General features: G+C 34.3%; 1 protein-coding gene across 1 annotated transcript; it reads left to right on the top strand.

The window, feature by feature from the left end:
- Window positions 1-2,606: 2,606 nt before the first annotated feature.
- Window positions 2,607-17,762, top strand: LOC110440419 (RING finger protein 121-like). Its single transcript, XM_021483485.1, has 8 exons — window positions 2,607-2,664; window positions 6,466-6,506; window positions 6,994-7,135; window positions 7,520-7,674; window positions 8,522-8,750; window positions 11,067-11,200; window positions 12,800-12,901; window positions 13,219-17,762. The coding sequence occupies exons 1-8, from the start codon at window positions 2,623-2,625 to the stop codon at window positions 13,337-13,339; spliced, it is 966 nt and encodes a 321-aa protein (XP_021339160.1). The 5' UTR covers window positions 2,607-2,622; the 3' UTR covers window positions 13,340-17,762.

A 17,762-nucleotide genomic window follows, 5' to 3' on the forward strand; every position in this document is an offset into this window, starting at 1 on the left:
TTGCTGTTCGATTAAGATGGCTGGGATCGGCTGAGATGGGGTCAATTTACATGCGTCGTAATAAAGATTCAGTCCTGAACAATATAAACTTCTAAATCGGTGCCCAAATTGTAGACAATGTAATTGGTTCATATATTGTCCAAAGTCATGAGGTTGAAGCTCACGGTCACTAGATACAAATGAAACATGAAACATGGCAAGAACCTGAATTTGCGAATTTCCATAAAAACGGTACACTTTTTGTATAAACAAATATATTAGAAAGCTATAGGAACTAAGGCAAGGAATATTTCCGCAAAGTTTCCATGCCACAGGGTCAAAGGTCAAGGTCGTGGACATCGGGAGACTGAAATTGCAAAGTTCCTGAAAAAACAGTACACTTTTAATATAACATACACCGACACTTTGGAAGGTTAAAATGGTACACTTTCCTAAAAATGGTACACTTTCTGTATAAACATAAACTAGTTGCAGGAAGTAATACGAAAAATGTTTTGGCAAAGTTTCGAGGACATAGGGGTTAAATGTCACCGACACTTCAGAAGACAAAAACGATACACCTTTTGTATACACATCTACATTTGCAAAATTGTAGAAAATAATAGTTTAGCAAAGTTGTAAGGTCATGTGGTTAAAGTTCATAGTCACAGACACATCAGTCGACTGAACATGCTCATTTTCTCCAAAAGAACGTAGACTTTTTGTTTACACATATACATAAGAAAGTTGTAGGTAACTGTGCCAAGATTATTTTGACGAAATTTCAAACCTAGGACCCATTAAATTTAGTTGCAGACAGCTGGGAATTAAATAGCTTCAAAAAATTAACTAGTTCTGAAATGTAATGTGATATATACTATTTTGTTGATAGGTCATATTATTCACATTAATGTAATTGTTTAGACTACAAAACTTGAGGAGAGATGTGGCACTAGGGAAGGTAGTCCGAATTATTCTGACGTTTTATCGCCTTTTTTCATATCGGTCTGTCGTTCGGTTAATCGACGACAGCCCTATATGAAAAAAGTCGATAAAACGTCAGAATAATTCGGACTATAGGGAAGGCAGAGTTTCTGACCGATGACCAATTTGAGAACATAGCAGCGGCTATAAAGTCCATGGAACAGGAACTATTGTCTTCTTGTCGCGATTCAGGTATTGTACACATACTAACTCCGATATCTCTTAGCAGATGGTTGCGTAGGAGGTGGTGGGTGCCGGAATGGACCACTCCAACCAGGTTTCTAACTGTTCAATCATGTATGCACCCTCCACAAAATGGGCAGAGGTAGATATATATAGTGTTAACCCTATATCTGTCACCTTGGGTACACTTTGCGTTTAGCTCCATTTATCATGGTAATCGAACTTCATGTGTATTCATCTTCATAGTACTAGGTTGATGCTTCCCACTTTTTAAAGAAAAATATTAAAAATTCATATTAAGTTTCTGAAAGACTGTTTTTTTTTACTCTCATGAAACAATACATGCCTTAAGAATTCATCTTATGTATTTCTTGGGTATCAACAGCATGTGTGTTTATTTATAGAGGTCATTAAAGTGCGTCAGGTTCACTTAGATTGTTTTTGCTGGTCGAGTACCCAAAATAGAACACTTCATGATATACTATTAGTAAGTCAGTTTATGAAAATGACTTGACAGCATTTTAATAATTTTCTTCATTAAACAAACTTCTGACAAAAAAATTTGCTCATTTATTCTCTAAAAATTCATTTGATCATATAGTTTTCCATAATTAGAAATATGATCGATAATTTGTATTCGCATCGTACTGTTTCCCTGGATTAGTAGGTGATCTTCTTTCATCGCAAGGGTGTAGGGTGAGGGTACCCAAAATGGAACTGTACCCAAAATGGAATACTTTGATAAAAGTGACACAGCAATTGTTATTTTGCAATAAAAAATAATGGTATGTATTCTCAATCAAAATTTAAATAGTTTTATGCATTTTGAACAAATAGCATCTGCCTACTTCTTAAACATTGCTCATAAACTCAATTAGAATGATAAAAAAAAATGAAATAAAAAAAAAACCAAGGAAACAGTACGATGCGAAAACAACTTATAACTATAAATTGTATTTTGGTTTCACAATGCTGATATGCAAGGACGCATTTGATTGGTTGTCAAGTTTAACGCGTTAACATTTAACGCGATAAAGTAATTTTTGACGCAATAAACATGTATTTAACGCGTTAAATGCTAACGCGTTAGGGCTTAACGCGATGAAAGTGTATATTGAACGTTACAGCATTTAACGCTTTAAATCCTTGTTAAACGCGTTAAAGCCTTGTTTAACGCGTTAGATGATGTTTTAATGCGTTAAATGCGAACGCGTTAGTTTATCTCGTTTTTGACATGAACGGCCTTTCATAGTATCTGAACTTGCTGGTACGCTTTACTATAGGTATTTGAATAAAGGATTTTGACAAGTCAAATTTGTATTATTGATGGGAAAGTTTGTTTATCAATTCTGCATTTGGTTTTCTTTGTATAAATACTATATTGTGATTTTAACTGTATTCATACAACTAACAGTTATCGTTCCTGTTATTTTTTTCCTGGTTGATAGACGTCGCCTCAATCGTGACATTTCCAACATGGCGTCCATCCATCATGCCGGCCACGTTACCAACCTATCGGTAATGTTTTTATTCCACTGACAACTGTTAACGGCGTTTTAAAACGTTATTCTTATTGTAATTAGACTTGTGTGAATATATTTATCTTCTTATTGATGTTTTCGAGCTCGCTTTGTTGCGAAAAAGAGTGACCAGCACAAACTAAGATCTGTCAGATCTTGCTGATGATGCTGGATGCAGCTGACGATGGCAACCGCTCGAAGCGGTCAGCGGTTGGAAGATAGTAACCCGATCATGTACTCGCTCTGATCAGATGAACAAAATTATGATTAATCCGATGACATCTGTTACTTTCGGTTCACAAACGAATGATACATTATAACAGCATCTAACTTTTGTCTAACTCACAGGGTCACGTTACACATGCTATACGGATATGGGTCACAACACACATAAACATACACAAGACTTGTGTATGTTTATGTGTGTTGTGACCCATATCAGTATAGCATATATGTGATTGTAACGTGACCCTGTGTCCAACTCGTATGCAGCCTTTGACGCATTTTTGGTATTTAGCGATGACGAAGTCAAGTTGACAGTATTTAATTAATATCTCATCAGTTTTGCAGAGCAGTAGTCTGAGCTGATGTAACAGTCAAAGAAGGATATTGGTTTATTTTTGCATTGATTCAACTTACTAATTGAGAATTGTGAAAATTGTTTGTGTTAAAATATATTTAGACCATTCATGCATCAGCAATCTATCGAAAACAAACATTTAGCCCAGACTTAAGTTTTCAACGAGTTTTCCCCTTTCCTGAAAAGGGAATGGTTTAATTTAATTCAATTAAAGCTTATATTGTATATGAATCGTTGTTTTTTCATGGAAAAATTTAGCATTCTCTTTTGAACTTCTTGTTCAGAGCTGCAAGAAGTATTTCTACAAATGTAATCTGCATATAAGAGCACAATGCAGGGCTCACCCTGGACCTAAAAAATCAGTAGCCAAAAAAGTAGCAAATCAGTAGCCATAAAAGTAGCCATGTTTGAATTTCAGTAGCCAATTTTTTTTAAACTGAAAACTGCCTACAGAAAGGTTTGCTTCATCAAAACAATTCACAATGTACACACCATACACTGGCTGTTCAATATGACCCATTAACACATAATTTGATAGAATATTTGTATTTTTGATACTGTGAACTACAGTATAATGATAAGAATTGATATGTGAAATATTTCTACATATAAATAAGTTGTAATAAATTATTCTAAATCCTTTCATACCATGTGATAACTAAAGATTACTATTCAAAACCACAGAAAACTACCAAATATTGTATATATTGGTGTACATTTGTTGATAAGTGCAAAGCAGGAAGTTGTCACCTCCACTGCTTTCTTCTTTTTACTCTTGATTGAAAAAGATAAATTTAAGTTCAGATGAAAACTAAAATTTAATTTATTGTATTGTAGTAAATTGCATTAAGTCCTAGCTGAAACTGGGACAGTCACTGGTTCACTTACATTGAATCAAATGCCTCAGTTTTCACAGATGTAGATCTGAAACAGCTATATAAAGTTAGGTTGAAGGTTGTTCTGTGAAACAAATTTTTATTTAAAAATGACCAATTGGTCTTGTATGTGTCTTTCTACCATGTCTAAGCCTTTAGTTTAACATAAAATTTTAATTTATGGCATTATTTTTATCATAACTAGATAAACGCTTTGTGAGATGGTGATCCTGCTAAGTCGCAAACACTAAGTTGTCCAAAAAATTTGTTTATCTCGGAGGAAGCATGGTTTTTAAGAGTAAATTCCCTAAATACTCAAAGGAGCATTACTACTTTGCTGATCTAGAGGTAACCGTTTCTATGTGGTTCTGGGGTTGTGGATATATTGTGCAAGGTGTTAGAGTAGAAGTCACTCAAGTCAGTGGTTGGTTTCACATGGTTTCTCCCACCTTCCTTGTACAACTTGTGTAAATCACTTATATTTCGCAGGAAATACATTTTCTTGTTCCTTTGTAAAGGAATGTTTATTGGAGATATAAATACTGTATCTTCCTAAACAAGTCTGGGGTTTACAATTTCACGTTTAGAATACTACTAGCCTGCAGGTTCATTTTAAAAAGTTCTACTGGCCTGACCTATATTTTCATAATGAATATTGAAAATATCTACGTACTAGCCATAACTTAAAATATAGTAGCCCCAAAATTGTATACATTCATTCGTGTATACATAACTACTCAGTATTTCATGAAACAACTTGTTATTCTTAGCCCACGATATGCAGATGGTGGACTGTTTATAACAATTTTTTGTCTGGTCTGTCATGATGTCCATCTGTCATTTAGTCAGTCTATCTGTCAATTTTTGTTTCAGCTATTTCTGAGAAATTACTTCAGGGATGATGATGATGATGAAACTAGTATGCATAGGTTCCTTGTTCAATCACTGAAAGTGGATTTGAAAAGCAAAATGAATGCCAGGCAGCTGGGTTTTGCTTTTTGTTACCACTTTGGTGCACAAACTACAATGTATTAACAAGATTATGAAAATAGTATATATGATCCCGTTACTCCCTTGTGCCTGCTTCAATATTTTTGGCACTTCAAAAAAAGAAAAAGCAGTCTTTTAGGATTTTATATGAATATTGCAAGTAAAAATAGAGTTTGTTATGTCTATTTTTTGGAAAGCACTAAATAAATAAATTAAGGAATCACAAGGATATTTGGTATACTTGATTCCCCTTGGTCCATATAGTTGTTCATGCTCCAGTTTGAGATTGGTCAGAAAATGTAGCTTAGAACAATCAACAAGCTCCCCAATGATCATGTCACAACTTGATTTGCATGGACCCCTTGGCACCTTACATGTGCTTGTTCCAGAAGAGAAACGTGAAATGAAATAAATACATAGGTACCAGCAACATTCACTGATTTTTTATGTTTGGCTGTAACCAAGGTCCTGCTTGGATGTCTTCTTGTGAAATACAATTCACACAAATGAGTCTTTAAAAGCAAAGTAGCAAAAATGACATAAAATTTAAGTGAATTAAAGTTAAAGTGTCCATTGGTTCTGAGGCTTGTGCATGTAGTGTATACCAAGCTTTCAGCATATATACCACTTTTATGTAAGATAATAGTTATGGTACAATACTATAATATAGTTGATCATTTATGATTGTATTAAACCTCAAATTGCTTTAATTCTCTAAACTAATGTAGAAGGGATTTTTCTGTAAACAGAAGTGTCATGTTTTGCTGATTTGGGAAGGATGTCCAAATGGTACAGAGTGGTTTAGTTTTACTATATAGTAAAAATGTATCATATTTCATTTGCTTGGTTTTGGCTGAAGGAAAGGTAGACAGGGATAGCTTTCTTGCATGCTTCCTTGTAGTAAGTTTTTATTGGTATATTTGTTATGGGAACTATATATATATTATCTATGATGTTTGATAGTATTTTAATTTTTCACAGGCTACTTTGATAAGAAATTAAGAATGCAACACCATGCAAGAATTAATCTACTTGTGTATCAATTATCCATTATACCATAATCTGTACATATGTCTCAACCCATGTAAGAAACATAGCTGCATTCATAAAACAATTTTGCTTAACACAACCTTTTAGTAAGTTAAATTACCGAGGCATTAAATTTGACCTGACCACTTGTAATAAAATGTATCACTCCTAAGTGTGTAAATGCATTGCTTACCTGATATACATAAACAATGTAATTTGTATGTTACATTTGGCTATATCATGAAAGTCAAACTTAACATTTTAGTTGATTTTTTTTTAGTTTTGAAATAAATGGTCTTATTGATGTGTAATTTTTTCTTCACAGAATATTGATTTGTCAAAGCTATCAGAAAAGGAAAGATGGAGGTAAGTGTAACGCAGGACAAGCTTCAGTGGTAGTCAGGAAATAGGAACAGAAAATTTGAGAACATGAGAAAATATATGTTCACAAATCTATATATAATAATCAAAATTGAATAAAGAGCCTACTAGTATTCACACTCACTCTGTCTCTCTCTCCCTTTCTTACATTTATCCATACAAATATCAACAGTCTCTTTACAACCCGGGCCCGGAAGCACAACGCCCAATCTTCCAAATGATGATGTCCAAGCGTATACAGCATCTCTATATCTGTCACAAAATACGGTTCCATGAACCTGAGAACTGACCAAATCCTGTCCACAGTGACTTTGCTGCCGAGTAAAGTAAACATTCACTTGCAAATGTCTTGTACAAAGTACAAATTTCCTCCAAATGATTTGATCAAGCAATCATTTACATTTTTGAACACATTCAAGAATCAAAACAAAGAATTGAAATTTTATGATATTTTATCTTTTAATTTATACAGGATAGAACACCAGCGGTTACATGAAAAACACAAGGGTCATGAGGCCATGCACGCCGAGATGGTACTCATCCTGATCGCCACGTTGGTGGTCGCCCAGATACTTCTAGTGCAGTGGAAACAACGCCACTTTCGGTCCTATGAGGTAAGAATCATGCACAGTATATGCCCTTTTGTTGTTGAAAAATATTAGTTAGGTGGGGGACTGGGGGTATTTGTGAATCCATAATGGCATTTATGAACTGTTATGGGTGGTAAATTCATGAGTAATATACAATTTACAAGTTTATAAAATCTTGCTAGAAGTTAAAAAGAACGTGAATCATGATTTTGATGTAATAAATGAAAGTAAAAGAAGTTCTGTAGGAGCAATAGATAAGTTTATGAATATAAATCTAGCTTAGCAGGTTGCTTAGAAGTTCTACATGTTATAGCAATATCTCAGTTTAATGACTTGATATCTCCTGTACCAATTTCATGACATACATGTACAGCATAAACCTATAATTGTACTCTCCTTCCTTTTCAGAGAGCTACTCTTATAGGGATGTGGATTATACCTATAGGATTCTGTATCAAGTTTTCCTGGTTAAGATTTGTTATTATATGGGGGATATTCTCCTTAATAACAGGATATGTAACATTTAGAGCTACGAGGAAGCCTATTCCAGGCAATACTCCAAGGTATACACGCAACCAGAAATCTACTTTTATATATTGTATATTAATGATCATTTCAGCTCACCTGACCTGATCATAGAAGCGAAGTCAGATGAGCTGTAATACATAGCCAGTACTCTCTGTCATATTATTTTTATTAACTAGGCTCATGTTTTATCCTTGAAGCGTGTCAGCTAGGCGGACATCATGAGCAAATTGATGATATGCAGATCTGTTAAAAATAGTAGAACAAATTCTTAAGTATGGGCCATATAGAACAAAATGGCATAAGATAATGATTCCATGAAATAATGTCCAGAAGTCTACGTGTACTACTGTTTATCAGGAGATTGTCAACACAGTTTAACTCTTGCCTTTTTGGCGACAAATTTATCATGATATTAAACACTAGTACAACATAGCATACCATATATAGAAATGACATGTGCAGGTTGAAATTAGCACTGCACGAATATGGATTTTACCGTGGACAGTTAAATATTTGAATGGACAACTGTCCACGGTAAAATCCATATTCGTGCAGTGCTAATTTCACCCTGCACATGTAATTTCTATTGAATGGACAAAAGAATCCTAGTTTACCTATTAATATATTTTTAAATGATTTTTATTATTAATTTAGGTCTGGCTTAATTACTGTGAATGTACTTATTTTAGTGCACTCAAATGCTACCATATTATCAATTTTTTTCATAAATTAGCGCTTTTATGAATTGGCGCATCTCAAAAATAAAAATAATGTTCTTTGCTATGCCATTGAAGTGTTCTGTAAGAGCTCTTGTTCCTTTTTGAGCTATTATTTATTACATCTGTTGTCACACCATTACAGTATATGCTGAATCTGTTTCAGACTAGTTTACAAATGGTTCATCATGATTCACAAAGTCAGTTACTTTGCCGGAGTGACGGGTTATATGATCATTATGCTGACATTGTTGGGACTTAACCTTTTACTCCTCATCAAACCTAATGTGTCCATGGACTTTGGACTGTTACTACTCTTCTATGGATTGTACTTTGGTGTGGTGTCCCGTGACTTTGCCGAGGTCTGCTCCGACACCATGGCAGCACATATAGGGGTAAGCTCTCTGTACACCTTGTACATTTACTGGTCATTATACACAGATTCTTCCATAATTTCCATTTCATATAAGATATATGAAACAAATCTAAGAAGTTTATCGCTCTTGATTTGCTTGTATGAGCTATTGCCATCAGAGAGACGTAAACATTCATGCTACCAGGAGTGGCCTGGGGTTTGGACCCATACCTGGGGACTACCTCCCTGGGTAAGAATATGGAAACAGTTAAGATCCTCATGCCATTGTCATAAACAAAATTGCGTGGCATGAACAATACAATCATGTTCTTGGTGTCTTACCCACCCAAACAGATTTAGTCCTTCTTGCAGCTTATATTTCTTGTACTCCTTTAATTTGATAAACTGGAATGGTACATAGCAGGTTTTAAATTGAAAACAAAATACCAGGAGAGCTATCATATTAAGGGCCCTTTGGCCACTTATCACAGTCTGCGACATTAGGCACTAGTCCAATGCCCACGACTAGTAAATTTAAGTCTGGACTAGTAGCGATTTTTTTCTTTTCCCACTATCAAGGGGAAATATTGCCATTTATACGCATTTTGCACAATGACACAAGTGATCTTATCCTTTTCATCGAAGCTACATATCGGCTACCTTGTCTTTATATACTAGGTATTTAATGTATTATTCAATTTATAACTACAAACGCCTGTTTTTAATACTGATTTTTTTTGTATTTATATTTTGTGAATTTTGAAATTTCCATCTCAGTAGACACTAGAAAAAAGGGAGTCTATAATTTGGACTAGCAAATTAAAATTCGGACTACTGAAATTCTGGGTTGTCTAGTCCAAATGACTAGTGAGGAAAAAAGTTAACGTCACAGACTTATTATAGCTGAAATTTTGTTGGGTTTCACTCTCTATTTGAAAAAAAAAAAAGCCCTTTCCTGCAAATATGAAATATTTATTATGCAAAATTTCTATCTGGACAATCTTACTACATGAACCTAGACTAGCATATCGACCAACTAAAGCCACATATATACTTAAAGTGTGTTATCATATATGACTGCGAGACTAACAAAGGCATTGAGAAAAAAGGGCCATAACTCACCTTCAATTGTCAAATTTTGTATGTATGTATGTATCTCTTGTGATTGTTTAGTGAAGCATTCTGAAGTCAGGGCTCTTTTGTTTATCACATTAAAAACGGTAGAATTGGTTGGTTCAGCGATGTTTGGTCTTGAAATAGGGACAGACCTAGTGATTTGATGTTGTTTTCTGTTGAGCCTGGGGTATATCTCATACTATATTAGTCAAATTTGTATGTAAGTATCTTCTTGTGATGATGGAGTGTTGCATTAGTTTATCTATATTTGCCAAATTTTCTGTGTGAATTCAATACATTGTGGGATGGAGGAGTGTTTTGTTCTGAACATGGGATATGGAGCTTTCTTCATTTGTGACACAAAATGTCCCAGAATTTGTCTGAAGGTGGGGGACTACAGTACTAGTTACTCCCATAACATGAGAGGCCGCTGGTCGGCCTTTTTTCAATCGAATATGATTTTGCCGACTGCGACCTCTCGTTTCCGAAGCACTAATTCTTTGATGCAGTTTCCGCCCGAAATCCGGGCGGAACAAAATCGGCTTGAAAAACTCACATAAGTGGTTAACAGTTCATGGCAATGATGTCTACTCACGGTTTATATAATATAGATCTCATATATATGTCACAGACACAAATATATAGTATATTACGGAATAGAACACTCAAAATACATGTCCATGTCGATGTAGCACATCTCTGACCTACATTTAAACACGGCTTCTGGATTAATACAAAATATCAGGGGGGATTTCAAACGGAACGAAATGATACGGAGTTTGTTTGTATTCCGCTTGTGAAACATTACATGTAATCCATTTTTGTATTAACCGGAAAAATCATGGCAAATGCTGTCTGCTTCGCTTCGAATGAGGAAAAACTCATTATTTATGTCTTTGACATGAAATTTTTCTCATATAATCATGGATTTATGGAAAGGAATATTTATTGGACCCTTTTGACCATTTAAATGTATGTAAACATGATATACTCTTTCTTAATCCGAACTTTGAAAATGTGGTAGTCAGCATCGGGAAAATCAGCTATGGGCAGTTAGAGGTTACGCGGCGCCTGTCAAAAGTTTTTCACCCTGTAAAACCTCTAACATTGTTGGAGTACAGTACTAGTATGCTATATGAATAAGCCACAATATTTTGTTGTGCTTTTATTATGTACCCTGTTTCAAATGAAATAATCATCATATTATCTTTGATTTCTTGTCTGTTTTGTCTGGTTTCAGTATTACTCAGAAACAGGTCTACCAGGAAAGCGACTAGACCCCAACGTATGTGGGGTGTGTGGAAATTCCATCTTGGTGCTTAATAATGAAGACGCCATTATTGAAGAAACTTGCAAACTAGGATGTAACCATATGTATCCTTTATGATCATTGTACATGTTAGGAACTTACCCCTCTTGATTAGTTCCAATTATCAATATAAAGACTTGGTTATGTGACTAGTTTGTCGATATATGCACTCATGCAAGTTTCCTCCCTTTGTCTAGTTTTTAGCTCATCTGGCCCTAAGGGCCAAGTGAGCTTATGCTATGGTGCGGCGTCCAGCCATCCGTCCGGCATCCGGCATTAACATTTTACTTTAAACAACATCTTCTTAATAACCACAAGGCCTAGGGTGATAATATTTTGCCAGAAGCAAACTGGGATGAAGGGCTACCAAGTCTATTAAATAAATGACCTTCAACCATATTCAAGGTCACAGGGGTCAAATATGTTAAAAACTTCAAACAACTTCTTCTGAATAACCAAAATGCCCAGGATGATGATATCTGGCCAGTAGCATGCTAGTATGAGGGGTACCAAGTTTGTTGAAATGATTGGCCATCAATCATATGCAAAGGTCATAGGGATTAAATATGTTTAAAACTTTAAATTACTTCTGAATAACCATAAGGCCTAGAATGTTGATATTTAATTAGAAGCGTGCTTTGATGAAGGGCTATGAAGCTTTTTTTCTTTTGTGTGACCTTGACCCACTTTCAAGGTCACATTTAGTCAAGTATGTATCAACATTTAAATTACCTGATCTAAATAAACAAAAGGTCTAGGGTGGTGATATTTTGCAAGTTGCATGCTGAGATGAAGGGCTATAAAATGTGTTCCACGTAATGACCTTGTTCGACTTTCAAGGTCACAGGGGTCAAATGTTTTAAAAAAATTTAACAGCTTCTTTTGAATGACTTAAAGTCATAAATACTGATAGTTTGCCTGTAGCTTTATTTTAGATCACGATCACTTTTAAGGTTAAAAGTGTGAGTTAAATACCAGGTGAGCGATGCAGGTCCATTGGGCCTCTTGTTATAGTCAAGACCCTCAAATCATGTTTAAAAGTAATCTAGAGTTGGGTAATACTCGAACCAGAGCTCGAGGTTGTCTTTTGCTCAATACATTAATCTGGCTAATCTGGCTAAAATTCATACTTTTCAAAACATAATTGATAAAAGTCATAATTGGTTTGCTCCCTTTCGTATATTTGCTTTTCTATATAGCTCGATTTAAATTTGGCGAATATTGTGAACACATATATTTCTTTTTTAGATAGGTCCGTGGAAGAAAATCATTTTGCTTCTTGCATTAATGACAATACATGTACATGATTGTATACTCAAACATTTTCAATTCTTGTTAGAAAGACTTTGGGCGAATATTCACAGTTACATTATGTAAATAGTAATTATTTTTAGGTATTCTCATGTTTTTCACACAAACTCTCAGATGCTGCAATGTCATTACACATTAGAACCACAAGTAATCATCAATTGCATACCTAGTTACAATAGAAAGTCAGCGTTCAAACGTAAGCAGAACAGACAAATAAGTTGTAAAAAGATGAGAATATTAGTATCGTGATGATGTAATGTATTTTGTAGGATGTTGCCTGGCAAAGTTTTAAATACTGTTCAGATGAAAAACACTACTGTAAAGTTGATCTTTTCCTTGACTGTTTATTTCAGATTTCATGAATTCTGTTTAAGAGGCTGGTGTATTGTAGGTAAAAAACAGACATGTCCATACTGCAAAGAGAAGGTGGACCTGAAGAGGATGTTTCCTAGTCCGTATCCTTTTACACACACTATTGGCAGTCACCAATCACACCTCGGCCTTTCTCAAGAAACCTGATCACACAAGCATCTTATAACCACTTTCTATGTTAACATGGTATTGTTTTGCCCCATACATGGCTGTCATTAATTCCTAGTGTGCAAAAAGTGTTAAGTTTCTTGTCAATGTCGAGGTGACTCCAAACAGAATGTTTCTGATAAATATGACCTTTTAATTATTAACATATGTCACAGTAAAGAGAACCCACTGTTCTGAAATCATGATCTACTTTAAAATGAAGTGATTTGTTTGACCTTGACCTCTCCATTAGATGGGACCGTCCACATATGATGTATGGCAACCTTCTAGACTGGATCCGTTACCTTGTTGCCTGGCAACCAATCATTATAATGGTTGTCCAGGGTATTAACTGGGCACTTGGACTGGAGTAGACTATTTATTCCGAAAGAGTGTGTGTGTATGTGATCTCAGTGACCAATCATATATAAGAATGATGTTTTGTAAAAAAGAAATCACACTTATTAATATAAAAACATGCAAGAAATTCTCCCATATTACTATTAGATTATTGTAATCATTACCAAGGAATTAAAAGGCCGTGCTATACAGAATGCATGTATATCTAAAATTGATACTTTGCAGAAATTGTTCAAATTCAAAAAGGACCGTTTAATGATATGGAGTTCAGAGTATAGATCTTTGTTATATCATTAAAAACTGATACAGAAGTCAATTATTCATTGCATTGTCACAATGACAAGAAAACAACTTTGGATTAAATGAGTACATTTTAATATTGTAAACGACATGACAAAATGAGTAAAAGTATATGCTTCTACATTGAAATAGCTGCTGACCATTTTATACTTTCATTAACTGTCTATGGCATGGATATGAAAACGATTCCTGTTTCATTAGTACTGCATTTGTTCTGCAGTCGAAATATTGATTCGGATTTGTACAGGCTGCAGTAAAACCTTTTGATTATTCAGAACACACTAATTGGGATATATATATATATCCCAATGCTCATATTAAGGAGCAGCTTGTCCTTTAGGTTGAAGGTTGTTCTTGTGAAGGGAGTATACATATGGACCTATTAAGGTTGAGAAAGAAGACAGAGACTGTCTGTATGCATAAGTTGGAGTGTTATAATTTAGTGTATACTTGTGATATACTGATATCTAAGGAAGTGGAAGTTTGTGTTTGAGAGATATTTGACACAGATGTACAGTAAACCCTTTATATAGTGCCCCTCATTTCATTTGCCCCCTTGTTTACCGCTAGCATATTTCAATGTCCTTTTCCTCGTTTTCTTCAGAATTCTTTTTATATATTTCCCTCAATTTAGCGCCAAACCCATTTATAACGCCAAATTTTCTCTTGACAAATAGTGGCAGTATAACAAGGTTTTACTGTACATGGTATTTAACTATTTATTTATGTATGTTCTAACCACAGATGATTGAATCAGTTGTTTCCTTCCAACCCACTCTAGTTCCAGTTTTAAATCTCAGTCTGAAGCAAGACAATGTTTCTTGCATCAACATCAAAAACCTTGCTAAGTACCAATATTTTTCAAATGGGAAAGGGGCAATGGTTCAAGCACCTGCTGTTGAAACAGATGTTATTGTAAATGTGGGAGACATTTGATCCGTGTGTGTATTGTAAATATTAATGTTTATCTGATAAGTATGATATTCCCGATAAATAAGTATAGGCTGTGTATTATTTGGATTATAGTGTTGTAAGCGTAACAGAGAAGGAATTATACAAAGGAGCATTATGTTTTCTGAAGTCATCTTATCTGGAAAACTTCCAGATTCTAATATTTGTTAATTGGTTTTAGATATTGATGTCTTATCAAACTGGAATTTGTTTTCTTGACAGAAACCACAAGGGTCCAGTAATTAATGAATATGTAAAATATACAGGCACATTTGTACAATATATTTGTACATGTGCATATCTTGAAATGAACCAGAAAATCTGCACATTTTCTCTACATTCAAATCATTAAGCACCTTATGAGATCATGTACAGTCTATGTGTTTACATGTGAATTATAAAGTTACAAATGTGCAGAATGAAGATTTATATGTCATAGATGTATATGTATCATATTCATACATGTGTTTAACAAGTGAGAACGTTCACGTATACATGTGTGTATTGTAAGATATTCATGTATTTGTATAATTGAGATGTCTACATATGTGATAATATGTGTGTATGTAATGGTAGTATGTATGTGTCATTTCATTATCATAAATGTGAATATCCTGTACAAGGAAATTTGATTGATCTACAGAAGCAAGTTTAAATTTTGCTTAGAATTAAGTCACTCTACTATGAAGTAAGAACAAATTCTTATGCATATGTTGATTTAAGTTGATATTTATACTCGCACTTCTAAAATTCTGACAAGTCTCCTTACAAGTGAGTGAGTAGCTATTATTTGACTATTTTACCATTCACAGTGACATGTAGACCTCCACTGTGTACAGAATGGTTATGTTTCAACATCAGATAGGTTTATTTTTAAACATGTAAATGACAATGAGGATAACTATGGCACTATGATAGAGATACAGGTGCCCTATAGTAATTGTTGTGTCTAGTGTTCATCTCTGTCAGTCACTCCCCATTTCATTTCTGGGGATAATCTTGGAATCCAAAATCCAAAATTTCTGATATTTCTCTTGGGGATATACTGTGATATGTAGATGTGTTATGAACATGTGGATTATTCCTAAATCAATGTCAAGGTCACTCCCTAAACATGGCTTCTGTTTGACGGAGACCTTTGGGCTATACATTCTGTTCTGTTCTGTTGGTCTGACTTTTTTCATACTTGGTATTAAATGGCACTTGTCTGATAGCATATGTGTGTAATAAATTAAAATCCAAGATGATTGCTTTGGCTTCTGTTTGGGGATATGTGTACAGTCAGCACACGACAGCACCATTCCTGATTGGTCAGTCCTCTGATTTTCCTTAATAGATCATGCTCAATAATTGTATGATAATAAGTGTATGATCAATGCCCTTGTTCTAATATGTTGCCTTATGATCAATAAATTTGTAGGCATGAAAATAAGAATAATTGATTTTTTTGTCCCTTTTGGGAATGTGAACATATTTGTACATGTTCTTTACATCAGCATCAATTATTAGATTAACTTTATCGGAGATGTAGGAATTATTTGGTCCCATGTTTGTGCAACTCCTGAACGGTGTGGCTTGTTCAACATTAAGGTCACAAGAATGGCTGGCTTGTGCTCTATTACAACACTTGACCCGTAGGACTGATTCGACATGAAGTGGCAGAAAACATTTGGTTCAATTTTAATACATGTGCCACACTTGAACTATATGGTTAAGTCAGTATGAGGTAAAAGGAATTATTTGGCACCATTGTATTGCCGCGCCCTTTAACTTCGGGGTGAATTTAACATGAGGTATATCCAATCATATGTAAGTGAGCTTATCATGGGACCAAAGAAAAAACAAAATTATTCTGAAAGGCTCCCATGCAGTGTGGCAGTGGAAATATTAGTTTAATTTGTACATTTGTATTTTGAATTTATTGCAATTTCTAATTAACTTCAAAGATGGAATCCTCCTGTCTTTAGAAGCACAAACAAAGTTATCAATTATGCATCAGTTATATTTATAAAACTTTCATTTTTGTCCAGCTAGTATTAGTCATCATAATGAATTTTTGGAACTCGGGTGAGATGTTTTTTATTGAGCAGCAATTGTTCATTTGTTTCAGTATTTATAATTTTGTTAGATATTTTATGTATTTACTGAAGCCAAAGGAAACAAAAATGATGAATCCATTATACATTGGTTGTTGTTGATAGTTTTTACTATTTTATCTGAGGATCGACTCATATGCTGCAAATCGTTTCTGTTTTGTGGGATATTAAGGTTTGCACTAACCCACATGGTCTATTGTAAATTTGATACATAGTATCTCTTAGTTCTCATTTTGAAATATGATAAAACAAGAAATATGCATTGTTGTTTCTTTTGTTAATACCTTCCTCGCAACTGGGCCTTAAAAAGAAATAAAAAATAAATGTTCATGAAAATAGAGTGATTATAGTGATCTATAATCTTGTACAGTTGTCATATGGTTGTCCCAATAAAACATCTATATTTTGGATGGTCCTAATTTTAAATGTTTTTCCACCATTCTGGCCCTCTCTGGTTAACAATATATAGGCATGTAGCTATATATATAGTACAATATATACACTTTATATCTGAACTATTTCGAAGTTCTCTCCAAGAATATTTCTTACAGTTTATGTCCCCTTTACAGCAACTTATACAACTTGAAATCTTAAAAAGCAACCCCTTCAACCAAATTTTCAAGGCACTACGTACGGTACATACACATTGTCAGTGAATATACAGCCTGTATCCTAGCTAATTAGGCTGGTGATCCCTCTACCTTTCATGTGTGGTTCAGGTCTTGCCAGTTGAAACAAGGCAGCTCTCATTCAGTTAGACCAAATATTTGAGCAGCTGAAAATGGTAATTATATCAGATGAGTTGATATTTTGAAAAGAGAATTAATTAAAATACCATTTTCAGACACTGAAATTATTGTTTTTTCATTTATAAACATGTAGTTGTTGATAGGAATTTATTTAATTTATATTTCTGTCATAAGTAAGTCCCTGTCCATATATAAGGGACCTATATATATAATATATTGTAGAAGGTTTAAGATATTTACATCTGTGGACTCGTATTCTGTCATGACTCCTCTACAGATAATTTAAATTGACATCATGTATCGTCAAGTCTAAATGAAGCCAGATGGATAATTAAAGTGTC

Source organism: Mizuhopecten yessoensis, unplaced genomic scaffold (assembly GCF_002113885.1).
Source record: "Mizuhopecten yessoensis strain PY_sf001 unplaced genomic scaffold, ASM211388v2 scaffold11181, whole genome shotgun sequence".
NCBI lineage: Eukaryota > Metazoa > Mollusca > Bivalvia > Pectinida > Pectinidae > Mizuhopecten > Mizuhopecten yessoensis.

Excerpts from the sequence above, each read along its gene's own strand:
- LOC110440419 (XM_021483485.1), top strand. The coding sequence starts at position 2,623 with ATGGCGTCCATCCATCATGCCGGCCACGTTACCAACCTATCG. Across the intron at positions 6,507-6,993 it reads TCAGAAAAGGAAAGATGGAG|GATAGAACACCAGCGGTTAC; the intron begins GTAAGTGTAACG and ends TAATTTATACAG. Across the intron at positions 7,675-8,521 it reads ATTCCAGGCAATACTCCAAG|ACTAGTTTACAAATGGTTCA; the intron begins GTATACACGCAA and ends AATCTGTTTCAG.